The sequence below is a fragment of the Melanostigma gelatinosum genome (genome assembly GCF_949748355.1).
Source record: "Melanostigma gelatinosum genome assembly, chromosome: 17".
Lineage (NCBI taxonomy): Eukaryota > Metazoa > Chordata > Actinopteri > Perciformes > Zoarcidae > Melanostigma > Melanostigma gelatinosum.
In genome coordinates this window covers 6,215,009-6,242,815 of record NC_136650.1, presented here as the reverse complement: position 1 = coordinate 6,242,815, position 27,807 = coordinate 6,215,009, and the positions used below count along the sequence as shown (strand labels likewise).

Below are 27,807 nucleotides of genomic sequence, written 5' to 3'. Positions count from 1 at the left end.
CACACACATATACTGGACATCGACATTAACGTGATTTACAAGGAGATTTACTGTCGCACCCAGCAGTAAGACAACACTACAGGGAAAAGAAACACACCGGACATCTCATGAGGTGCTTCGTAATATGCGACAGGAATGTTATGAAAAAAGTCTACATAATCCTACAGAGACACCTACACATATATTCATACCATAATATAAAACATCTACACAAAAATAGAGCATATATACACAGAACGGATACTATTTACATCCAAAACTTAAAGATGAGCAATATATATATACTGTAAATATATATTTGTACTAGATTAATGTACACATAGAGTCTGTCTCCTGGGTGAAAGTCACAAGTTGGCCAGTTGCAGCAACTGTTCTTTGAACTGCTGCGCGTGATGCGAGAGGTCGGTGACCCTGTCCACCATCTCCTGGATGGCGGCCGTGTTCGGGTAGTTCAGGGCGGCCGTTTTAGTGGCGGCCACCACCGTCTTCAGCAGGTCGCACAGCACGTTGCTGGAGTTCATCACGCGGTTGGCCACCTCGGGCGCCGAGGCCTGCCTGGACAGCGTGTCCCCGATGAAGACCAGCTTGTGGGCGCTGAGGATGACGAACTTGCTGTGCGCCACGAACATGCGCGGGGGCTGCCCGGTGCCGACGCAGCCGAAGAAGGCGTCCACGGCGCCGAGGAGCGTGGCGAAGTGCTGCCCGCACTGCTCGGAGTAGAAGCCGAGCAGCTGGCGGTCCCGGGCGCACACTCGGGCGGAGGGCAAGTCCGAGGTGGTGGTGGTGGTGGTGGTGGTGGGGGGGACCGGGGTCGAGCTGGCGTGCTGATGCGAGATCCACTGCGTGACGTCGTTCTCCACCGGTTTGATCACGTCCTGCTCCAGCTTCTTGAACTGGTTGATCTGGGGGGGGGGGGGGGCGACAGGAGTCAAGATTATTTTCCGACCTCGCTCGTGGAAGAAGTACCCGCATCTTTAACTTGAGTAAAAGTAGGAAAACCACAGTGTTTTGGACTCTCGGCCGAAAAAAACCAATCGTTTCATTCACTAATTAATCTCAAAAATGAGCCGCAGATTATGAAAGTTATCGTTCGCTGCAGCCCCACAGCCAACAGTCAACAAGGCTCCAAATGTTTGCCTCCCCCACGAGACCCTGAAGGTCAACATCTGTGTGTGTCTGACAATATGAATACATAAATATGCATGACGTGATAACAGAAAATCCAGTGCAACAATGTCTGTGCCAAAGTAAAGAGCCTCACCTGCTCCTGGCCCAGCTGGACTTGACTCTGCTTGATAATGTTTTCTTTATCCAACAGCTCCTTCTGCTGACGCTCAAAGTCTTCTTTGCCCTGCGGAGGAAGACGAGGTGGTGAGAAGAGCTCAGAGGTACTCTCACAGCCCGGGTTTGAACTTTCTCATACATCCGACATGCTCGGTAGTATAAAGTCACTGGATATAAAGGAATAATAAATAAACTATTGAAGAGTTGTAACAGAAAGTCTCCAGATATAAAAATGACATGACAATCCCAGAAACAAGACATGCTTTAAATACAACCCCTATGAGGAGGATTTAAACATTTCTAGACTTCTAGTATTTAAAAATAGATTCTGTTCCACACACATGGACCAGACCCAAGGACGTACATCGATGGCCTAAAAGTATCACTTGGACTGCACAGAATGTTAACATTTTTAAAGAAAGCACTACAAACTAAAGACTTTGTAGCCTGGACGTTTCTCCCTCCGAGGATTTACCTGCAGGTGTACGTAGTCGTAGTCCTCCATCCAGCTTTTCACACACTTCTCGCTGTTGTTCATGTTGTCTTTGTCCTGGCCGGAGGGCACAGGGAACGGCTTAGTCTGGCCTCCGTAGTTGTCGTTATCGGACGAGGGTGAGGTGAGCGGGTGGACGGTGCTCTCCTCTGGTGTGCTCCCAATGGAGGACGACCCGTCGGCATGCGTCCGCCTGAACAGCAGCTCGGCGCTGCTGCCTATCGTGGAGGCCAGCTGCTTGGCGTCGTCGGGCACCGTCCTGGACACCATGACGAAGCGGTCCAGGTCGTCGCTCTTGTTGTGGTGCTTGCCGGCGGACGCCAGCGTGTTCAGGGCCCAGCTGCAGCTCTCCAGCACCTGGTAGATCTGCAGGAGGATCTGCTGCGAGTCCTCCAGGCGCGCCAGCTGCCGCCTCAGCTTACTGTGCAGGCTGGAGTCCGACAGAGCCGTGGCGTTCGCCGCAGCCCCTCTGCCGAACACGACAAAGTCCCCGAGGGCGGCGCGGACCCGGTCCAACACCGTGCGGACGTCGTTGGCGTGGCGCTCCATGAAGGGGAAAGTCCTCCAGTGAGGGGAAGCTGCCATCGAATGCAACGTGCCGACCGAGGCCTCCACGGCCTGCTGCAGGCGGCACAGCCGCTGCACGGCCGCGTCCACGTCCAGAAGGAGGCGTCCCTCGGAGCCCGTGGAGGACGAGGAGGTGGACATGCTGCTGCGCGTGCTGCCGGTGCTGGAGAAGGACAGGCGGTTCACGCCGTCCGTCACGTCTGCGACGGCGCGGGTGTCCTGAGCGGGGATGTCGTAGACGCCTTTGCTTCCGTCCCGGTCGGCGGGAGAGGTCCTGTGCTGCTGCGGGGGCTGCATGCCCCGCGGGACGTCGTACACGTCGCTCTGTGACCCCGCCCCGGAGTGGAGGGCGGACGGAGGCACGTCGTAAATGCCTTCGTTGCCGTTCAGGTGTTGGTGCTGGCCGGGGGGCTCCATCGTGGGGGGGAAGTCGTAGTGCGACTGGGGGCTCTGAGTGGGTTTGGTGAGGGCGGGGGGAGGTATGTCGTAGATGCCCTCCTGCTTGTGCTTGAGAGGCTGCGGGAAGTCGTAGTTCCCTTCCGGGAGGGCGGGGTTGGTCCTGCAGGGGGGCACCGAGTAGATCTGCAGGGAGAGGTAAAGCATTGGTGCAAATTCACAATCTCTGCGTTCGTGTTTATTTATTGTGTCATAAAAACCCACATGGACTCGTAAGAAGCTTTTGTTCTTCTATCACATTGCAAACAAAGTCTTCTGTCCCCAGGCTACGAGTTCAGTTTAGAGGTTACAGTTTTAGTCTGACTTTAGTCTGGACTAAAATATATATACATAACATTTTTAAAAATACGAGCACTCCATGCAATGTCTCCTCTCATCTGGTCTCTCTGCTGTTACTTTACCAGTCTGCAGTCTTCTACTTGTAGTAATGAGTTTCTCAGAAATCTGCGTTCCAGTTACCATGACATTTAAGAAATCAGCTGACTGGCAGAAGTCGACTGACTGTTGGGCGGCTTTTCAGCGGATACAGCTGAGGAAGTGAGATCTGTAGATGCTCTATTAGAAACCTCAATGTTTCTGCGCTTGGATTCCTCCGTCTAAGGCGGAGCAGCACAACGCTTGAACCTGCCGCTGGTTGACCAGGCAGAGCGTGTGATGCGTGCGGAATGAAACGGCGGCCTGTAAGTGATTTCCATCAATTTTAAAACACCCTCGTTACAGCGAGACGAGCCCGCCCCAAAACCGTATTCAAGAACAACGCAAATAACACGTCCAGGCAGATTTCAGCTCATGACAAACATACAGATGGCTCTTTGCCTGGTCGGGGATGGAGGTCTGCAGAAATCTTAGAGGGTCTGGAAAGAGAACAGCTATATGGCCTTGACTTTTATTTTTTTTCATGCAGAACCACTCGCAGAGCTTTTGGTTAAACTCTGCTGGCAGGCAAAGCTGTCATTTAGTTCCGCCGCGAGAACGTCTCAAATATCACATTTGACGTATCATCCATTTATCGCAGACAATTAAGAGAAACACCAGCAACTGTGTCAATAAATAACTTCAGCAGCTACCGCTTCCCCAAGTCAAACTGTATTCGACTGAAACGTGTGGTGGAAGGCCTACTTACCCCTTGAGAAGAGGGAGGCACGTCGTAAACACCTTGCGTCCTGAGGTCCATCTGAGACGGAGGAACGTCGTAGACTCCCTGGTTTCTGGCGCCGGGAAACATCTGACCGGGAGGAATATCGTACACCTGAAAACACGAGCGGAATATAAACACCAGTTGACTTGTAGTACGAGTTCTGATCACTGGTTTTATCTGATCAATTGCAGACTTTTATTTTGTAGACGCTCCACTTGCTGTGCTTTAAATCATGCATCACGCAACATTAAAAGTAGCTTTTTTTCGATGAGCTACAGCGCTGCAGACAATATTACATGAGAAAAGTATTACAGTCAAAGATCCTGTCTGAGAAAATACGGGGCGTGCAGAGAACAGGATGTGTGGCAGAGTAAAATACGGAACATGCTGAAGATCAAAGAAGCGGCGTTCTCGTTCTGACGAATACAAACCTCACACTGCATCTGTCAAAAACTATTACTGCTGCGTTGACTGCTGACGTTTTTAATTATTGTTTCTATAAAGAAACGTTTATGCCCAACAGTAGTGGATCAGAGCAAAAGTTGCATACGTGACATTTTCTTCGTTTTATATCCACAAAACTATAACTTATTTCCTTGAGGGCTTTTTACATGTATTGATGAATTCCACTTAAATCCCTCTGAAATCAATGAAGAATGAACACTGGTGGTTATCCCCATTGGTTTAGTAGCAGGTCATACTGGTAAACAGTTCGTGCTGTGGGAACATGAGACACGTACCCCCTGTGATCTACTGGGTGGGACATCATAGAGGTCCTGCTGGTTGTGCTGGCCGGGGCTGAAGGTGTAGGACTGTCCCACTCTGGTTGGGGTCACCACCTGTCCGATCACAGTGGGGGTGGGGGGCACAAACATTTAGAACTGCTGTCTAAAATAAACAACACCTGGGACACAGCAGTGCTCAGGGCAAATACTTTGAATCACAAAGTACAAACGGAACCCTCCTGACAGCTTTATAGTGCATCATTTCTGGTAAAAGTTCAAATACAAAATATTTATATATTTTTATTAATTCATTGTTTTGTCAGTAAAATGTCATAAAGAAGAAAGTGCCAACACAATTTCTCAGAGCCCAAAGTTATTTTTCTTTCTTTCTGACCAACAGTCAAATCGACAAAAATATTTAATTTACAAGGACATAAAGAAGCAAATCCTGACACAATATAGAACTGCTATTTCAGCCAAGTGCTCTACTGGAAAACAAACTAAATATCTCAATAAATAACGAATAAAAACTAAATAAAACGTAAAACGGACTCAGTTGAGTGATTATTTGATTGTATCTTTTTGAATGGGCCAAAGTGAAGATTCAGCAGTGCTTTGTGAAACCGGTGAGGCACTTTAAACCTCAAGCAAATGCTTTGTGATTTAGCGTGAGCGCGTTTAATCGGAGCGCTGGCTGGATTGTGAGCTTTTAAACCCGGTGAAGTAATCATCATTGGTCGTGATGAACAACCCGAACACTTCGTGCTGTCGGATTTAACACACCTGTAAAACATTCTACACTGTGGTGCAGACAGGCTACGGATTACTGCCTGAACACACACACACACACACACACACACACACACACACACACACACACACACACACACACACACACACACACACACACACACACACACACACACACACACACACGCCCCCGTTTAATTGTCTTTTGTAGCACATTGTCCCTCCTCTTTTCCCGTCAGTGCTAATCAGTCCCTCCACACCTCCTAATTCCAGTGTTTCCACCCCCCCCCCCCCCCCTCTAAAAGCAGACCTCCACGCTGCGTCAGACAGACGGAGGAATGCTTGGAATGTCCCTCCCTGAGCCCGGCGCACCACTATCGCCACACTGGGTTCGTTAATGGGGCTCAAAAATAGGAACCATACGCACGGCTTCCTGGCAGAGGGGAAAGTCTCCGGGGAGCTGCGAGTCTTAAATCCCAGTATCCACTCATGACTCGCCGTATAGCCGAGTTAATATCTGAATACAATCTCCCGTACATTTATCCGAGCTCGAGCAGTAGGAGCTGTAGACTCGGCCAACTCCGACTGAGATTAATGTTTCTGGGGAAGCAGCAGCAGAGATGATGGGGGGGGGGGGGGGGGGTTTGTAAAAGAGATTTATGAGGAAAAAAAAGGCAACAGAGGTAGAAAGCGCGAGGAACGGAAAATGGGAGCACGTCGCCTAGTATGGAAAGGAATGCCATTCATCTGAGCCGGAGTCTGACTCAACAGTAGTCCATATGGTTCTCATAAGTCCAATCTGAGCAGGCCCGCGGTGATTTAAGGTGTCCATTGTTGGCATTCCCGTCCGTGCGTACATCATCCCAACAGGGCCTGTGGGGTCAGAGCTGAAACGTACACCGCGAGCTGAAATAAACCGCCGCAGGAATAAATAGCTTCGCTGCTTCGGGGACTCGTCTCACGCGCCGTCGCTCCAAACACTTCAGGCTGTTTACATACTGAAATAAAAGATGTTTTAAGGGCAGCGATGGAAACTACGTTCTCATCAATGTACCATCTGGCTGTATAGTGCTACAAAAGATGTTCATTAGTGGGGAATTGGTTTACAAAACCACCCCTATCAAAGTACTTCCATCAAAACAGTGTGACAGTGCAACAGGAAAAGTTTTTTAACAGTATTTATTGTCTTGCTTTGAATTAGGAGTTAATCAAACTCCTTTTGGAACTACAGTTCCCATATTTTGGGTGCTTTGGGGGATGGAAACAGGAAGTATTATTTCATGGACTAAGTAAATTACAGTTGTTTGAGTTCTTTTTAAAGCCGAAATCAGATTGACAGTCATGGATGCCCATTTTGTCCGTCAGGCCAAATTGAAGTACTTGTTTTGTGTGTTAATTGCCTCCACGTCGGTGTGAATACACTGCTTTAGATTTATTCGCAAGAGCACTGAGAGCTGCGTTTGACATTATTTATTTTCCTTGTTTGCAGGATAGAAATGTGTTTTAAAATCATTTTTTAAAAGGCTGTTCAAACTTCCCGCAGCATATCAGCAGACACAGCGGATAAAAAGCCAGCCTTTCACTGAGTAACAGCAAAGTGATGCTCGCTGAAAGGTCACTTCAGCCCGGCTGCTGTCCCTGCGGGTTGAGATGCAGATGGCAGCGAGGTGTCTGTCAAAGACCTCGCTGACCTTTCTCACAGGTACATGTCCCGGCTGTGAGTGGCACTCGTCCCATCAGTGGCTCCTCTCAGCCAGCTGCCAGATGCACGCTGCTCATTTATTTTCCCATCTCCGGCCCCTCTGCTTAACCCGGCAGGCTGTCGCTCCGACGACGCCGCTATAAAAATGCTGGCGGGGAAACATTTACCACGTCCAATGACGGCGATGGCATCGCTCCCACTCAGGTGATAGGCTCTTAAGATTCCTTCAGCGAGGAGGCAGAGCACACAGAGTGACTGACTAAAGAGGGATCAGGTTTTAAAGTAGTGCCCCAAGGAGCCAAATAAGATGCCTTGTTAGCGCTCCTACGCCGTTTTGGTGAGTGAGTCATGGCTCTTTCAACAATGCAGTGTTTACTTAGCATCCTGGCAGGCTCAGGTTTTGGCACGTAGGACTTTTAAGCTTTACTTGGGAGTCATTTGAGAGGCGTCGTCGCAGCATCAACTACCTCATGAGGTTGTTATATGCTCTGTTGGGCAGTGTGTCCCAGTAAAAACATTTTAGTTTAGGCACCGTGTGTGTCAAGTGATGGAATTTAAAAATACTTCTATTGGTTAGTAGAGGGACAAAAAGTATTTCTGATCTCCTGCTGCTCTCAGGTCTGTTTAAAACGTTTGCCTTTTATTAGCTTCAATGTAGGACTACTCATTACTTCACTTTTAATCTCCTGTCAAATCTCTTACTTTTATCTCATCTTATTCTATCTTACTCTTTAAAAACCTATTTGTGACTTTTACTGCTTCGTTTCCTTCACCTTTTTAAAATATTTTATATAAAGAACCATGTAAATGTTACTCGTGTACAAATTGCTGTTGTCCGAATTAATGACTCTGTGCTTTTGTGAAGCAGTTGTGAAGTCTCCTGTAATGCAGAAGAAGTGAACATCAGTGTGACACTTTAGGTGTTTTTGCCTGCATTTGCTATAATAAAATAAATCCAAAGTTAAATGAAAGATTTGAGTAACAAAATATCATTACATTTTAATTCATGTACGATTGTCTGCAGGTGAGTTAAGTCACTTTGTGTGTTTAACAGGAAATCATCATTTCACACCTTTTCATAGGTTACACACACAGACAGCCACTTCCCCCCCGCTAATGGCCGGCTGACACAAATAAGGTCGGCTTTATAAAAGACGGAGACAGCAACGACGTAGCCGCCAAAGAGGCGCTTTATTGAATTACTTCCATCCATCTCCTCCTTCACACCTCATCTACTTTTTTTTGTGCTCCCATCCGTCTGGATGCTGACAAAGCGCCGTCAGCGCGGGCTCACCTTTTTTAATGAGCGCCAGCCAAAGGGCACCAATCTAAGCACGCCATCACACACACATCAGGTGAGAGTGGTATTTTGTGTATGACTGCATCTCCTAAATGACGGGTGTGCTGCTGCTCTGCAGTAACCTGTCCTTGTCTGCTTTGCCAAGTCACAGCACGGTGTTGTGGGCCGCGGCAATGTTCCCCCTCAGCCACCGGCACCAGCCTATTAAAGTGCCAAACTAATTAATGCAGGTAATTAACTCGTGAGTCCGCGAGGCTTTCGAGACGTCTCTCCGTAACGCGTCCGAGTGGCTAAACCCAGACAGACAGCGGGCTTAATGAGCATTAAAAAAAAAGAAACAGAACACGCTGATTTTAGCGCGACTAAGGATCATCGTTCATCCGCTCTGATCAAAGCAGCTTCTCAATCCGGTGGCATGATTATCTGAAAGGAGTACTGTTCACAGCTGCATCTAACAATCGGGTATTTACTTTCTAAGAAAGCTATATCATGAGGCAGTTCTTAGAAAACAAGAGGATAATGTGAAATGAGAAATGTTTTGAATGAGCCTTCAGCATGAACCTCTATAGGGAGCAAGACTGAGAGTCTACAGACATGCTAGCTGCTCTGTGAGGCTTTACTTCCACTAACTGCTAACACTAGCATGCCTAAAATGACTAAGCTAACATGCAGGTGTATTGATACCATGTTCACCATCTTGTTAAGTGTGTTAACATTCGCTAGTTGGCTCTAAACACAATGTACAGCTGAGGTTAATGGGAATGTCATTCGTTTTGCAGATATTTTAGCCATGAACCAAAGTATTTGACAAATTCAAAGTTTGATCGGATGAGGATGGCGCTAAGACATTTTATCCTCAGGGGAACATGAATGATTGACCCAAATTCTGTGGCAATCCTTCAAATAGTTGTTGGGATGTTTATTTCAGTCTGGACCAAAGTGGTGGACGGACCAAGCGACAGGCCGACAGTGCCATTCATCGTGTGGCTAAAAATGCCCCCAAAACTGATCATGCTTTTGCTTTTGAATGTCAACATTTCCTGGTTTTCCTTGTCTCCAATGATGTGAAACTGATTCTCTTTCAGTTGGTTGGATAAAAAAGGCGATTTCAAAGTAAACTTTAACTTCTCCATCTCTTCAGCTAAAATGTAACTTTCAGCTTACCTCCTACTTTGCTACTTTATCACACTTTCTGCTTTCACACTTAAAGTCCTCGGTATGCACACACCACAGAGATCAGATTACTCTGGGTGCAAATGATTTATGACCTCGCCCCCTCCGGTCAAGCCTCATGGGCCAGCGATTCATCACAACTGCGACAATGGCGAGCAGACGGGTTGTCTGAAGGAGCTGGCTTGCTCCAGGAAGAAATAACTCACTTATCTGCAGCTGGGATTGTCATGCGCATGATTGGGCCGAGAAAATATGTCCCAGGTAAACAAACAAGCCATTCATTTCACATAACCTGGTTACATCCAAAAGGGGACTTTTTATAAAGGTAGATGGCACACCCATACGGCCCGTAAACAGCCATCAGGGCCACTTCCTCGAGTTGTGTGGGAGTTTATCAATCCTTTTGTTGCACCCCTGCCTCTTTATGGCACCAATGAGCAGATTGGATCTATGGGTACAGCACAGCGAGTGGAGGAAATGCCCGTACAAGGAGCAGACCTCATGAAGTCAGGAAGTGGGGAATGAAAAGGCCGTCTGGTAGGAGAAGATAAGAAGCTTGGCGGAGATCTTTGAACTCTGAACCCAACCAGTCTTTGAGCACCGTGACCTCAGAGGAAACAGACAGCGCGAAACAGACACAGCTTTCAGCGCAGAAGAAGGAAATAAAGAGCAGTGCACCGAGACGAAAAAACGGGCCTTTAAGAGCAGAGTGATAAAAGACGGTACAAGGCTTCTCCGTGTGAGGAGGCTCTTTGTGTGGCTGAGAGCTCCAGGCATCTGTGCAACACGGTCCCAGCACGAAGGCCTTGAAGAAGGAAGAAGGAAGGGGGGGCGGCTATGTAGTTCAACCTCCCAGGAGGGTCACCCAAGGACAAGGCCGCAGCATCAAAGAGCCAGAGAGGAATGGAGCGCCAAAACCTCAGTGTGCCTTTATGTACCAGAGCCCCACGCCACATGAAGAGAAAGCAACCGGTCGCCATTCTGGATTTGCGCTGCAGGGTCGGCATGCAAACCCGCGCACACACACAACTAGTGGTGTCACGGATCACGGATCGATCCGTGATCCGTTCGGATCACCCCTCACGGTTCGGATCACCCCTCACGGTTCGGATCACCCCTCACGGTTCGGATCAGCCCTCACGGTTCGGATCATTCGTGAACCGCGGATCAATCGAGTATTTCTTTTTTCTTTTTTACAGTGTAATCATCATAGTGTGTAATAAAGTTCTACTGCTGCTGTTCCTTTTCAAGTAACAAGTCCCCGAATACCAATGCAGAGTGTCAGTGAACAGATATAAAGCAGTAGTGTGTTCAGTGAACGGAGCAGCTTAGAAGCATTTAACGGTGAAGTCATGGCGAGCGGAGGAACATCAGAAGCCGCGGCGTCATTTAAGTCGCAAGTTTGGGAACATTTTGTCTTCCGAAAAATGATCCGAACCGTGACTCCTGAACCGTGATCCGAACCGTGAGGTTTGTGATCCGTGACACCCCTACACACAACACATGGCGAAGGACATGCAGGAACCTCTGCAGGGAGGCTTTAGGGTAACATGAGAAGGGATCATCAGTCTAGGAAGCCCACATCTCCATAATCATTTTGGGAAGCGAGTGAGTGTCCCTTGACAACAAGAGACTGTTTTCCCCTTCAGCTCCATTGGCTCTTGGCAGATTTAGACGGCATGCGGGGCGAGTCAACGCTCGGCAGCCTGTCATCAATACTGCTGCGCAAGGACGAGCAGTAGTAAACAGTTTGGTGTTTTGAAGAGCAAAGGTCACGGTTTGGATTTCATGTCAACAGACATGATCTCCACAAATACTGTCAGGCGGTGGGAGGAGCCACTTTAAAGTCTCTCGGACATTTCTCACTTTACTCCAGGTTTATGTTGATGTCCAACCGTTTCACTTAATCAAGCTTTTTGTCAATTAGTTTGCAAAAAAATTGCTTTCAAACCGTAGCCCCTGTTGTCACTGTTGCTATGGAGAAGAAGCTACAACACACTGTAAACTTCACCAAAATTGAATAAATAGCACAGAACTCTCCTCTCGCATACCACGCTTTATATCCCAGATGTTTTACATTTGTTCCAAAAAAACAAGATTGTTTTTGTTAGTGAACTTTAATTAAACGAGGGACGTGTTGAGGTCAACCTGCTTAAACATTCTACAGTTGAAAGATGAAATGTATTTTGAAAAGAACCACCCTGATAAAGGCAAGACAGCCTTTAAAAAAGTGTTTGGGGAACTAAAGCCTGGTGTGTTGAAGAGTTGTGCGTCGTATTTGAAGTTGAAGCCCAAACGTGTCCATTACCTCAAAGAAAGAATTAAAATAAGGTTTTCTTATCGTTGGCAGTAAATGCTAACCATTAAAGTCAGTCTTCTAGTATATCGTTTTTATTTATGCATCTTTGACTTTTTACCAAAGAGCTGAATTATATAACTCTAACCAAAATAACTCTTTCATCGTCCACGCTACAACCCTTTAACTGCAGGTATTGCTGTTTGGCTTTAACAGGACCGACTGTGGCCACAGAGGCTGCTGTTGCTTCTGTCCAACAGGCGGATACGTCACTGGAAAACAACAGAGCCTTGAACTCCGTGAAATGCACGGGCACAGTCAAAGTCGTTCTATTTAATAGACGGGAACCACCGCCGAAAAAATTGCACCACTTTGATAACCACAGATTAGAGGGAACGTTAAACGTCCAAAATTCAATTTAATCTCTGCAATAACATGATTACAGCCCAATGCACACTGTCATTTGATTTTCCATGTTATCACCGAAGCCTTTTTTAATTCCATTCATGGCGTAAGCCCCGAGGCTCGTTAGTGGTAACGAGAGGTGTTGGTTGACGGTGTGCAGGTTTGATTGGCAGGTCTCTCCTCTCAGGCCCCAAGGGTCTGACTGACTATCACACAGTCAATCGCACAAAGTCCTCTAAGCCTTCGGCGCCTGCTGCCTATTTACCTACTGAAAATGCATACCCTAGCTCATTTCTATGATGGCTGGAGCTGATTTGATAAAAGCAAAACACCCTTGGGATTTCATAAGCTCATCCAGCATGTAATTACTATCCGTCTCCTGGAGGGATGATCTGGTCTGAGGTGCTAAAACTAGTTAAGCGGTTGAATAAACAGGAATATTCTTCCCTCCTGTTTCAGCACACACCTGCCAATGACTTCATTTAGGAAAGAAGGACCACTGGGCGCACACTTGTTTTACTGGTGTGTTTTTTTTAAACCAAGACTATGCAAATTTAGCTGAACAATGGCCACAAATGACAATTTTTGGGTAATAGGACATAATGAAATGTAGTGTAACAGCAGCACCAAAATAGAGGAGTCAGCAAACTACCTCAGTAATGTCAGTTATAAAGCAATAACTAGCTTAACTTTGCTAACTCCAGCTACCATTAACCAATTTGACCGAGGCATCACTTATGGACGCTAATGTTAGCTTTCACATCCAGTCCCCTTTGATAGCTAATGTTAGCCACCACATCAGCTAACAACACTCACCATAAGTAGTAGATAATGTTAGCTACTGTGTTGGCTAACGTTAGGTAATGTTGGCCATTGTTAGCTAACTGCTTTTGGCAATGACAGGCCAACACGTCAGTTAACATTTCCTACCATGAATAAATGAAAAGACAAGATACTTATGGCAGCTAGAGAGTGCGACAGGTATGACATATTTTTGTAGGGCAACCCAGAGGTCAGCATCACACTGGTTCCCTCAACAAAAAGTCTATCTAAATGTTTCCATTAGATTTTGGATTATTGCAGAAAGAAAGCTCTGTGGCAAACAAGTGTATGATACTTACACGTGTTGTTCAGCAAGATAATGTCACAATTCCACACCACTTTTATGCTTTTTGAAGCGTGAATGCAATTGGCAGCAGCAAAAAGCGTTAGGCGATAAACAAAGTACACCACGGTCACATGAGTGCGAGTATACACGAGGCTGTAAAGGTACTAGCCAGTGTGATGACGTTTTGTAGTCTCATTTAGCCACTTGTCAGCAACCGCCTTTTTAAGGCTTGTTAATTCTTTATTTCCATACATTTTGACTTTTGGACTTTACAATGCTTTATACCCTTAAACTATTTAAGTAATTCGGTACAGCCCTACTTCATATACTATTTACTGATTCGGAAGGCACTCTGTGTACTATTTCGCTGTCCATATCGAAATGATATACAGTAAAAAAAGAAAATCGACACAATGGAAACACTGCTAGGGGGATTAGCGACTGAAAAGGGCCTTGCCAGGTGTAATGAGTTTGCCAGCCACCCTGTGAATAGCATTCAAATACATAAAAAAAAAAAAAAAAAATACTTTCAGGCAGCTGGGCTCCACCAAAATCCAAAAAACAGCTCTGTGCTGTTTGCTTTTCCACAAGTTCCCATATTCGCTGCCCATCTGTGGCTTCGACTGGCTCTGCTACACACTGTGTGCCAATATACATATAAAGCCAAATGGGAGCCCTGCACAAAAACACTACCCTGCTCTGTGGTAAGCACCAGGCCCGGCACACCCTGTCCACATTTCACATCGCAGACCCACAATCTCTCCGGCCTCTCTGCTCCCTGTGTGTGCAATCACACTGATGAGAGTCGTGGCAGACTGGCAGGATAAACGGGTCATGGTGTAAATGCCATGTCCTATCACATCTAATACCCCACACTCGCCTGTGAAGGCCTCATTCACCAGTTTACATTTTAAATCCGCTCTGATCTCAAAGAACTGTCTCCAGAGGACAGCAAACAAGTCAGTGGCCATTTTTTCCCTTTCTCTAAACCCCCTCCATTTCTTTATTTTCTATAGCACTTCTGTAAATCGTTGGCATGTGGTTTTTAAAAGTTTGTACCTCACTACTTTGTGACGGTGAATACCTAATCAGATAAACGATGGAAGACAAAACCATTTGGAGAGATGTCAGCTTAAACGATTTGTTGATTAATTGACATTCATCAAGGCATTTTCGCCGCATTTCCAGCCTTTCAAAAGTGAGAATTTGCTGCTTTTTTCATTTTGTATCATTGTGAATTTGTTATTTTTGGGCTTTGGACCGTTGCTGGGACCAAACAAGCTATTGTAAGCTGTATTCTTCCACTTTTTATTGCCAATAGTCCACAGCTGTTCCTTCCAACCAGCTACTTTAAGGAAAGGCTAGTTCAAAGCTGGTCCATGGTGCAAGACTTGAATCAGTAGTTAATGAAAACCCTATTTGACAGATTCACGGATAATGAAAATAGTCATTAATTGCAGTCCAAGGAAAATGTAAGCCTGTTTGTCTCACCTTGCTCGGTGCGTTATCAGCAGCTAGAGTACTCCTTGGGGGGACTTGGTAGACGTCTTGTCCAGGTGGGACTTGGTAGATGCTCTGTTGACTCTGCTGCTGTGGACTCTGGAGGGACGGTGGCACCTGGTAGATCCCCTGAGCTCCCCCTGAGCCAGCCGACTGGGCAGCGGCGGCCGGCGACTGGGCCTCGAACATGGGTCCGATCAGCAGCTTTAGGCGATTGCCCGGGGCGATGCCTTGGCGGCCGTGCAGAGAGCAGAGCCACCAGCCCTCCAGGCCTCCCGTGTTCTGCTCGATGACGGTGAGGATGTCCCCTTTGCGGAAGGCCAGCTCCTCGGGGGACTCCGGCATGTTGTCGTACAATGCTTTGGCCATCAGGTTCTGCAAAAAGAAAGCAGACGTTCTTTAGACGAAGATCTTTGCTACATTTTCACAGAAATAAGCTAGAAGCAACCTACCGTCACATACAGTCACATTTGAATCAATTATTTTGAACATACAATGAATAGTTCTACATTTTAGGAAATCAGTTTATTCGTTTTCTAGCTAAGAATAAGAGTACTTTTTCTCCTTTAAATATAAAGCTATAGCCAACAGCCGTTTAGCCTAGCTTAGCATAAAGACTGGAAACCGGGGGGAAACAGCTAGCCTTCCAACGCTCACCAATCAACATTGTTTGTTAAATTCGTACAAAAACAAAAGTGTTAGACAAGTTGTGCTTCTGTGGTCTTGATGCTAAGCTAAACAGCTACTGTCTGTAGCGTCATATTTAGCATACAGACACACACAAAAATGCCAAACTATTCCTTTAAAACACGAGCGTTTACTATCAGCTGCAGTACTTTTCTCTGCGCTTCAAATTACCATGCAGGATCCCATCAGCCCACAGCGCCAAACCAGATGCCTTTTCAGACCAATCTCAACTTGATGGGATTTTCTCAGCTTGCTCTCTCTGCTCCGGGGCACAGTTATCTAAAGGGCCAGCGAGGGCTGAGGGATAATGACTCAAAACCACAGATTTTGGAGATAGGAAAACCCCCAGAGTTTGCCACTTCTGTGTCTGAGAGGGGCATTTAAAGACTAATTGCCTCAGTAAATACATCAGTCTTTTCCCTTTAGCCTTTATTCATCCATGGAAGGAGTTCATTTAGTATGAACACTCCATTTCAGCTGCTCCGTACTCGCATAATGACAAACCGTCCAGCACAACAACAGTCCTGTACTTCACATGTAAACTCCATAAACACAATTATGGGATTAAGAGCCTTGCTCAAGGGCACCTTAAAGTTAGATGCTGAGGGAAAGGAGAGCGTTCGGTTTTCCCAGCTTGTCTATTTCGTGCGAACAACTCAACTTGATTGCTTTTTGCAGCACCACCACCGAGCCAGATAGGCCTTGTAAAGACAATAAAAAACAAACAAGCAACACATCTTTTGTTGACATTTATTGCTTCTGCAATAAAGTGACTAAAAACTATCTTATAATGAAACTGAAGCTACAGAAGCACACTGCGTCGTCTTGCTGCTTGAATTAAACACCCTCGTACCAGATGAAATCAGCAGAGTACAATTCTAATCGGACTACAAGCGACATGCACACAAAAAGCAAAATCTTGACAAAGTGAGGATTATCAGCAACAAGTAAACGGTGACTTTAACTGTTTTTAAGCATCCAAATACAGCTTCTCAACAGTAAAGTATTATTCAGTTTCACTAATCTTTAGTCATTAACGCCTCACCCATCTGAAGCTGTGTGGGAATGAGGAAGCCCTCTTCTTCTTGAACCCTCGTTGGCCTTCCCTACCCGGTCTGATTCATGCAGTTCCCATGTGAAACTCTCTCTGCTACTAACGTCGTTATCTCTCGCTGCGGGCCTGGCCTCCCTGGCTATTGTCTGAGCGCACTGTCAGGACCATTAGCCAGCAACACAATTACACCCTCACAATCACCCCCCCCCCCCCCCCCCCCCCGCCGCCAGCTAGCTGCGGCAAGTTCCGCTGTGACCCCCGTAGGTCGACGTCGCCCAATGGGAGCGGACCTGGATGTTTGCTTGTCGCAATAATTTGATCAAGGCTGGCAGAGGCATCCACGAGGAAAAGAAAAGGCTGATTGCTGTGATTGCAACTGCGGCTCCAATTAAGAGTTTGAATATATTCGAGACATCGGGCCTCATGCAAGAACATTCTTATTATGAACCCTTCTGGGAAGTTTGTTCGTACAAGATTCCCCAAACTTTTAATCTTAACAAACTTAACATTTGTCTTGTCAGTTAGATCATTCGTATAATCAATGGCAAAAATTGCCATGTAAAGGCTGCCAGCTCTGTTCTGATTGTGTTTCACTCCCAAAAATGTTACAGAAACAAAACAGTTCCACACGACCGAGCTTCAAGTCCTGCAGACAAAAAGATAACAAGTTTAACAGCGTCACTGGTGGTGTTATGGGACACAAAATAAACCAGTAATGTAGGTTAAACACTTAAAAAAACTAGAGCAAAGCGGTCTACGAGTAATATGAGACGGCGTCAAGGGGACGGGACACGATGAGATATTTGATAAGTGATGTTACACTGTCGGGCACAACAGAGGTGAATACTGGACAGACTAACAGTGCATAAAGAATATTCCTAAGACAATGAAATGTAAAAGTTGTCATGCCGAAATCTGCCAAAATCATCACATCTAAAAAAATCACTTCAGTATTCACAATTAGCGAACATACCACATTATCTCCTCAATCACTCGTGCGTTCAGAGCAACCTGCTAGTACGAGTGGTTCTTGAATGAGACTCATTGTCCTGCTGTGGTTAACTGCTTGGTGTTTGATGCTCAAAAGAGAAATGAAATCACCTCACGACACCAGAGCAGCAGCACGTATCGCACTCCTTTTGTCTCTGCTAATTACAGCGATGCATCCAGCTGCGCCACATGTGCACTAATACACAGACATTGAAAAATGGTACAGACAACCGCATTAACTTGTAAAACGTATGTTTAAAAAGTCCTCTGCAAAACATTACGCATCAAGCTCAACGCACTGCAGCCTGAGAAGACATCGTCATCAATTGCAGTTTGTGCTTGTTTTTTGTTCTTAATGCTGCACGTTGTTGTTGTTTTCATTTCCTTTCTTTTGAGTCTATTTGCATGTTTTGTACGTTGCAGTGCGCTGAGCCTTCAGGGCCACCGTACGAATGAGTGCTTAGTTTGGTGTCATAACAATGCTTTATGGATACTTTTGTATTTCGTCAAAGTTCCCACTTCAATACATTTATACTTTATATTTTAATAAAGTCGAGAGTAAAGAAAAATATCTAAAAGTAAAATTGATTTGGCAGAAATCAAAACTAAAACCGACACTGAGGACATGAAGCCAATGTCAAGACGACAAATACTATAACCATCACAATATTAATGTCATACTTTAAAGCTCTTTTAGGATTGCTAACATCTTGATAAAAACCTCAAATTGTCCATGAGCAAACTGAGTTTGTGTTTAAAAATGCTGCAAAACACATGAACAGCTAATGCATCACCCATTGCTGTGAGTTTGGCCACTACAACGATCGCAAAAGGGACGAGTTTGACACATTTACACAACCTTCCTCCTCACTACGGCGTGGTTGTATTGGAGCAGAGCTTTTGGGGAAGTAAACATACGAATCATGATCACTTCGATAGCACCCCCAATACACGGTGAGTCACACTAGAGCCAGATGAGATGTTCAAACCTGATGGGTGACGTGGAACAGAAAACATCACCCCCACTAATCACACCGGACAAACCTGTAGTTAGCTGTAACGGCTACACGCAGATCATTTTCTTTCTTTTTGAAGTGATGCTCCTGTGTTTTTTTGTTTGTTTGCTTCAGTCAGCTGCGTTTGACTGTAATCGCAGCAGATGAAACTGTCTATTAAAGCGGGCGTCAGATCTCTGGTGTAGACATTGGTTAGTCACAACACGATGACTCCACCGCTCGCCATTGATCCTCCTATAAACACATGTGTTTGCCATTTGTCAGTGGGCAGGCGGGGAGGGCCCCTTCTGCTTCATCCTCAGACGAGCTTCCAGGAAGTTATCCGTTATAAGCCGGCGAGGCGAGAGGCGTTCTGCTGCTTCCTAATGTAAATATGAGGCGGTTCCGGTCCTGAACTTCAAATCTTAATGAAATAGCGCGGGTTGGCAGAGGTTCATAGAGTGGGTTAGACGGTCAAAAGAAGGTCTCATCTCGAGACGTGGAAGGTCTTTTAATGGCTTTGCTATATTTCAGATAGTTTAGGCTCATAAGAGGCTGTGTGTTGCGTCATACAAGCTATTGAACAACATGTCAGGGTATAATGTTATTTCAAATAATAATAAATTACATATTTAAATACATTTAAATTTCTTCTTAAAATATACTTTCATCAGAAAGTTTATTGTGATTTTACTTTACTGGATTTTGTTTTGCCATTTTTAATCGTTGCCAGTGAAGTAAATATTTGTAGCTTCAACCAGTTGATTTAGAGCTGCAACGTTTCGTCCATGTATCGATTATTCGCTTGACAAAGAAACTACATCTGAAACCATTTTAAACACTGCTGAAATGCCAAATATTCTCAGATTTCAAAATAAAGCTTTTCTGTGTCACGTCTGATGTTTCACTGTGAGCTGCAACTAACAAACATTTTCATTGTAAATTAATCTGCAGATTATTATTTTTAATGAATCATTCCGTCTATGAAATGTCAAACAGAAATGAAAAAATCCCCATCAAATTCAAGTACTCAATTTGTTTTAAAAGAAATTACTGAAATGTTTTTCTTGCCGAAACTATTAAACAACTAATAGTTTTGACTCTAAATATGTTAAAGATGAAGCCTGACAAATTTTGGCCTGAAAAACGGAGCCGGTCCTGAAGACATTAAAAAGCACAAAAGATAAAAGGAGGTGTAAAACTCCTGTACACATGTATTTTTTTTTTCCGGGGTTTCCCAGGTCTGCAACATCTGGCTTTGCAGACGCTCTCACGGTTGGTATGTTTTCGTCATCAGAAAGTGAGGAAACGTGCAAAGCTGAGCTGTCCGGATTGGCACCTGGAGCTCGATGCACAGCCTGAAGACCCAGCTGTCTGAGCCCCTCCACTCTCTGACTCACACACCAACAAGGCTTTTTTTTTCCCCCCAGCGTCTCGCCTGAACACAAACAGTATAAATGTCCTGTGTGGAAAGCCTGTGCTGACCATCCAAAAATAAGAAAAGGAAAACCTTGTGTAACTTCACCGGCCTGCTGAAAGGGCCCCACCTTCGCTTTCAGTAAGAGCTCTCTGGGTGGTTTTGGCTCTGCCTCTGTGGGGTACACATCAATCTAATAATAATGAAGGTGGCTTTGGCTAAACAAGCGCACAAATACTCAAATCCCCCCCCCCCCCCCCCCCGCTACAGAGGCCAAAAGCACAACCCACACCACATAGCAGAGACACAGCGTCCCCACAGCAACGGGAGCGGTCCTACTTCCAAAGAGACGAGGATGTTTTCAACCCAAACAAACACAACCTGCTCCCAAAAAACAGAGGAAAAAGTGGTGCGCTCCGACTGTGAGAAACATAGCATTTAGGGCCGTACCGACCGTGACACGCGTCCCTGAGTTGGTTCGCCGAAGCGGGGCGAACCAGCACACTCATTTGGCCTCATTTCACATGGTTAAATATAGAAAATAATTATAGTAATGACGGTAATGAGGACCTGATGACTTTTTACGAGCCGTTCCTCAGAGTGCGGGTGAGAGCCAGTTCAAATAAATGGGCCGTGTGGAGGGCTCTGGGTAGGAAGGGCTCATGGGAAGCGGTTCAGAGCTCAGAGCACATGGTAATTTCTTCATTTGGACAGTTTTCAGGAAGGTTGACCCTCTGATTACAACCCAAGCCACTGGGCCGTGGAATAACGTAATTACACAGCAGGCTCGGTGAAACTTCACCTCCGCTATTTCAGAAAGAGTCTTGCGGAAAATGACACAACTTAATGGAGCTTAGATTTTCAGTCAGGGAAATGTGATCCAGCACAGGCGCTGCTGCCACACAATGACCGATTGATGTATCTCATGCAAGCGGCTGTAAATCAATTGTGACACAGTTACAGAAGCACGAATAGAGTTGGAACTTTAACAAGAGACGGATCGATTGCTTATTCCAGCTTGGTGGCCTTCATCACAGTCATCGATTAGAACAGAGAAGTCACATCATTGGCATGTTCGTTTGGTTTCTTTTCCAACGAGCTGAAAAGCATATTTGTTTTGTGACTGAAGATTTTCATTAGGCCCCCACACTTCAAGACACAGCACACCCAAGCTCCTCCGGGCTGATAGAAACAGTCTTATTCATTCTGCATAAAAGACTATTGTATCCCCAGGGTAAATATGACACCCACCCCCCCCCCCCTTCCCTTCTACTCTCATTTGTGATTCACGAGCTGCTGCCGCAGCGCTTCGAGGAAACCTCCACTCCCTGAAACAGCAACATTCTCAAACAGCATGGCGACCGTCTCTGCGACAGGATGCCATGTGCCGGGTTGCGTCTAACCGCACTGCAAGCTGTGATGAACCGCTCATGCTCAAAACATCTCTGTTTGAGAGCTGGGATATTTGTTTGGTCAGTGGATGTGCATGGCTGAGACTGTGTCGTCATATTGGTGGAGTTTGTCCTGAAAACACAAAATGAAGTTTGTTAATCCTTGTCTGGCAGCTTGTGTTACGATAAAGATGCTTTTAAGCACTGTCCTTTGATGAAAGGCCCGGTCACACCAGAAATATTCACGCTACAAGCTTGGTGAAGTAGAGACTACTCGCAGGGCTAGGCTACTTGTAATACTGTAGTTGTTGAGCTAACACGCAAGCCAGCAACCCTAGCGCTAACCGGACACAATATCTGTCTGAGTTTCTATATATTATTCCTCACCTGTGAAGTTAATATTGTGTTGTTACTGTTTTGGTACCAATACAGTGTATCGTATTGGAGTATTTCTTCTACAGCTGAAACTATTGCTCGTTTTATTCATTAGTCAGTTGACAGAAAATTTAATAAAGAACTATTTTGGTAATTCATTCATCTTTTCAGGGTTTTTTTGGGAGCAGAAATAACAATAATTTGCGAGTTCCAGCTTATCAAAAGTTGAGCACTTGGATTCTGACGGTCACAAGATCCAAAATCCTTAGTTATCTGCCAATCTGACTAAACTGTGGCAACCTAAGGCAGTTCCAGCAGTAACGAACCATGATGCAACACTACGTGGGCCGTCAGCCACCTGTCTGATGAAGTCAAAGGATGTGATTTGAGAAATGACTTCACCTCCCCACTCTGTCCATTCATCATATCCGTTATATTTCTTTACTGTTGCATAAACTACAAGGTAACGTGACATGATTCCCTCCTCTTTAGCCTGCAGCACTTCCTGCCTCCTGCAGTGATCAATGCTTCCAATGAACTAGTCCTTTCCCGCGCCGGTTCCCGAACAAAGCCTAAAATTAGACGTGAAAGCCACACTGGACATATTCTCTCCAAAAAGCGTGTATTGGATTCTGGGAGCTGGGATGGCTGCTGGGGAAACGCATTGCGCAACGTCGCTGCTCATATTCCGCGGAGTCATTCCAGGACTGTGCGAATCACGTAAAGCGACAGGAAGGGAAACCATCCTTCAATTTGAGGAGCCTTGTTGGCCGGCATCCATGCTGTTGAAGTGTCTTCGAGCAAAGCTATGAATCTCTGAACGCTCTAGGGGCTTTTGTTTGGCTGCTGACCTCTGACCTACAAAAAACTATTTACTGCATCTACAGGGGTCAAGAAAGTATCAGCAACACACACAAAACCCCAACCGTACGGTTGGTATTCATGGGGCCCCAGTCGAGAGGCGCTCAGAGTTGGCAGAGCAGAGAGCTGGATTATTTCCAAGCTCGGCATTGATGCCAAACAAGGGTACACGAGTGCATCGTGGTAACCCCCGGAGACGAGAGCTAATCCCTCCGGGGGGGCATCAGCAGAGATGTGAAATATGCCTCATGGTATCTCTGCAGGGCCACATTGAATGGTTTTTACAGGAATAGTCAATGGGATGGAGATTCACTCCAGTGTCTACTCGATTTCACGCCACGCGAAGATCTGTCAGACACAAAGAGACGAACAACTGAGGCGGCCATCGTCCCCCTTTGAGACAGGAAGGGCATCTGAGATGAAAGGGGAATCCTTTGTTTATCATTCCCCATTTTTAACACTTTAGTGCTTTTGATGATGATGCTTTTAGAGGTTGTATTTCATTTATTTCTGTCAAAGGTTGATTTTTATGTTTTAATTGCCCATGAAAACCTCTCAGAACCCAATGAGATGGCTGAGAATATCCCGAGTAATCAACATTACATTAGCTTCCGTTTGTTGTGCACCAACCTTCAACAATCACACAGAAATCGTTTGTGGTAGAGAAGGATCAGATTCACATGTATCTACCTTGGGAAGCCTCGCCAAACCACAACAATGCTGGAAATCACAGAACTATAGCTCAAGGAAGAAAGTGGGAACACGAGAACATACACTTTATCATTCTCCATCATTAAATAAGTCAACGAAATAAAAAAAGTTAAAGTTTAAAAATCAGTTGAACCCTATTCCAAGAATCTGCTTAGATGCATAAACATGATTTATTACAGAAACTGGTCAAACAGATGCCCAATATAATTTCCCAGAGCCCAAGGTGGCGTCTTAAATGTGCCTTTTTATCAAACCAACAGTCAAAAATCCAACAATATTCAGTTTAATTTCATATATGACAAAGAAAACTGCTAATTGTCACATTTGAGGAGCTGGAATCGGAGAAAATGACTGCAATGACTAATCAATCCCCTAACATGCCTCATGTGTTCAGCCTGTTAAGTTGCACGAACAAGTGACTACAGGCTGTACTAATGGAGTTCAACACTGTTCTCCGCTGTTCTCGTCTCCCACTTATTCGCCCTCGAACCGAGCCGACAAGAGGCCCCGCTACATCTTGAGAGATGACCCTGCAAAATAGCCGGCATTCCTCAAGGGGGAGGGAAGGGAGGGAAGGGGGGGATTTCCGCCAAAGGTCAAGCATGGAAATGATTATATTGTGGCTGATGTTGCGTAGTGTCTCTCTCTCTCTCTGTGGCCGAAGTGAGCACACAATGCAGTCTGTCTCCGCTCTGACCGTTTTCAAATGTTAATGACTGGCTCACGGTGCGAGGGGCGCAGCGAGACGGGTGGGTGGGGGTTGGAGGGGAGATTGCTGTTCACTCTGGCTGGGGGGGAGAAGCTCTTCACGCTCACTGAAAACCTCGCACAGGGAGCAAACCTGAAGACTCTGCACCAACACGTAGCATAGCGTTAACTGGCAGTGGTTTAGGAAATAGTCTGCGCTGAATTCAATCTCATAATGAGCCGGCGAGCTTGTGTGGAAAAGCATGGAAAAGCTATTTCGCATAACATGTGAGGTTTCGCCAAAGGACTGGTGTGCCTGGGTTTATTATCCCCGAGAAGACGAACGTCTCCTTCTGCACAACGCAGAGACGAGGCTGTGAGTGTCCCGGTGCTGCCTGACTCATTAACACAATGAGGGCCACCTTGAAACAATCATGAGCATCTTCCTAAACAAGCTTCCCACGCAGAATCGCCCGGAATGCTCTCATTCTCACGGGGCACTCCTCGACCTCCAGGCTCCCGCCTTCACATCCCCTCCCCCCCCCCCCCCCCCGCAAACATCCAACTCTGTTTGCCCCCTCGTACCCCCCCACACAACTTCCTCTTTCTTTCATTTTCTGCAGGCCCTTTCAGCATCACAGATCCTCCTCCTCCTCCCTCTCAGAACAATGTCTGCTCCGCTCTCCTCCAGCCCTCGCTGCTTTTTGGACCAGTGCCTGGAGCCTGAACCCATGAAAAAGAAACACCAAAGAAAACACACACGCATATATTTGCCAGAATGTGGGTTCACCTAATCACTCCTCACTGTGCTTGTGAAGCTATTTCTGCAACAGTTACGTCAGCTGCGAAGGAATGAGTTTATAGGTTGTGGAAGTCTCTGGGTGAGAATGTACGCGTTATATCATTTTGCCCCAGAAAGTTGTGTTGTAAAGCATTAAAGGAACATTTTGGGAAGTATGCTTATTGTCTTTCTCGTGGAAAATCAGATGAGAAGATTTACTTGCATTTTTACACCTATATCTGTGCGGTGAATCTAAAGCCGGCGCCGGGGGACAGTTAGCTTAGCATCAAGACTGTAAACAGCTAGCAGCACCTCTGAAGCTCACTAATTGTTGTATTTTATTAAAGCAGTACAAAACTTAAAGCAATATGCTGTTTTATAGGGAGTTCAAAGAATAAACATCTCTAAAGGTTTTTACTCTTTATGCTATGCGTAGCCTCCTGGCTGCTAGCTGTAGCCTTATGTTTAACACGGAGTCCAAACCCTTCAAAAACAGCAAATTACTACGCAATTACTACGCATTATACGCATTAGGTGACCTATGGCAGACAAGCATTCTCATTCACACCTGAACAGGGGGGGGGGGGGGGGGGTGGTTCTGGCCACACTACAGCACCTCGCCTCAGGACACGTGACGGGGGCACCAACCGGATCGTTAAAAGCTTCTGTTGAAACATTACCGCTCTGTGAGGGAAAGTGGTGCTTAATATAGCTGTGAATAAATCATCTGATAGGGGGGGGACATGCTGAACTCTGGCACTATTTAACAGATTATAACCAGTAGCACAGCGGCGAATCAGAACGCGTCACCCGATCATCCTCTTTCCTCCGGCTGTGTTGCATGCAGATGTGTTAATCATAAGCAAAGAGCACGCTGCGTGGTTTCTGTGCTCCCCCTTATCTCGCCCCGAGGCAAACAAAAGAGGTGCAGACGCAGTTTTTCACGTCGGAGATCTCCCTCCCTAAAGACAGATTAGCAGCTTGGAAACGCCGGCGTTGATCACTTTTGATGAAAACAGTGATCGCAGAGACCCGATCGAGGTTGTTTCCCTTTCCCTGAAATCCTCGTTACGTTCCCTGGCCTCGCGCCCGGAAAAACATCATCGCCCTCCGACTGCTCTGTGAGCCGTGTGCTTCACCCTGGACAATGACTCAGTTCAGACCATGACGCAGACGCAGACGCAGACACACACACACACACACACACACACCCTCCAATCAAACAACCGCACCCTGGTAAAGAGTGACACAAGGCCCAGTGGACGCCTGAAGAAAAGAGTGTCAAGTCCAATGTCTGAGCCAAAGCAGCTACTTCACACTTCAGCAAACAGCCACTGCCCTGAAAAAATAAAAACAACATCCTCTGAATCAGCCAAACACTTAGCACAGTTTTTGCCTCCCAAATATGGCGAGGCAGACTTCAGACTTAAGTGTAGGCGAGATGACGCTCAGCAGCAGCAGTTCAAGGCGCCAAGTCTCTCTCTAAATGGCCGGTGTTTCACAAATGAGTGATAAAAGCTGAAGAGACTTTTCCTCCAACAAGTCGATCCAAATGTTCCTGAAGCTGACGTCCAAGCCGTCCATCACGAAACGAACCTCAATGACTGCCGGCGACGGACACGAACGGAGCCTCCGAATGGTCACGTGCTGAAGTAAAGAGCGAGCTGAGAGATTTCCTCAGGACAGGATTCATTTTCTCTTTTCTTTTTTAAGTGGAAGCGTCACATGATCTCAGCCAGCAGTGGAAAATATGACAACACAGTTAATGATAGAAATCAGCAGCGTTAGATTGTGCTGACAGGAGTGTTGCGTCATTGTGATGACGTTTTAGTCATTTAACTACATAATAAGCCCCCTGAAAAACAGAGAGATCACACTATAATGAAATGATCAAGCAATCAATTCATCCATTGGCAGACACTACTGTTCTGACAGCCGATGGTTGAAGTCATTTTGAAGCAACAATGATAAACATTGCCTACTTCCAGCAGCCTCACTTTTGAGGATTTGCTGCTTTTCTTCTCCCGATGTGATTTGAAAATATGTTAAAAACAGATTGTCAACCACTGACCCATTAAAAGACCAAACTGAGATAATAAAAACACAGTACAGTAATAGATGGTGACAATAATCGTTAGAAGCCACCTTAACAAAGCAGCGTATGAATTTTAAGGACATGAAGACTTGCTCAACATTATCCAGCACTAACCTCATCAGAACAACAACCACAAAGCCAGCAACAAGTAGTGTCATTGAAGTGGACACGTCTCACACTGAGGTGAAATGTGCTTTTTTAAATGTCCCACTAGGTGGTAACTTGACTCTCAGAAGTGAAGTGTTTGAACAGTTCTTTGTCAGCAGCAGAGACACTGCTGGGAGAATGTGAAGCGACCGATTTCTGCTTCTGAACCGATTTCTACTTAAAAAAAAAAAGGGGGGGGGGGTTTGAAACTCTATTTACGGCCCTGTAATAAATGTAGCCTCAGGGTGGAGATGATGATGAGTCAATAATAAGACATTCAAACACACAAACATTTACAAAGCACAGTGACAGCATCCCTTTTTAGCAGTTTCCCTTTTTCTATTTTTACAACCAAAATCGATTTTCGAAAGAACCCCGGATGCACTCATTTAAATAACTTTCAGAATCACCGCCGTGAAACCAAAAGTGGAGAAGTTTCACAGTCGTAGCCCACCACGTAGAATACTCTTTAAAAAAACAGCTTAGTGGTAAGTTATTTTCTCCCCAGCGTACATTATGACACGAGAGAGAGAGATGATCGACCCGCAATCACTTACTTTGTATTTCATGTTGTAGCTCTTCTTCTGTCTGTGACTCCGGTAACAGTGAGTGATAATATCCGCTTTATCGCGTCAAAGAGCGCACATCTGAATACGTGTTTCTCTGCGCGGTCAACCAGCCATCCGGAGCTTCGTGGAGGGAGAAACACGCACGAAGGA

At 45.8% G+C, this 27,807-nt stretch overlaps 1 protein-coding gene across 1 annotated transcript; it reads right to left on the bottom strand.

Moving 5' to 3' along the window:
- nedd9 (neural precursor cell expressed, developmentally down-regulated 9) lies at positions 1 to 27,807 on the bottom strand. The gene is made up of 7 exons (XM_079287674.1): positions 27,646 to 27,807; positions 14,889 to 15,272; positions 4,679 to 4,777; positions 3,924 to 4,049; positions 1,760 to 2,926; positions 1,262 to 1,351; positions 1 to 902 (listed from the first exon to the last, which is right to left on the bottom strand). The coding sequence occupies exons 1-7, from the start codon at positions 27,655 to 27,657 to the stop codon at positions 345 to 347; spliced, it is 2,436 nt and encodes an 811-aa protein (XP_079143800.1). The 5' UTR covers positions 27,658 to 27,807; the 3' UTR covers positions 1 to 344.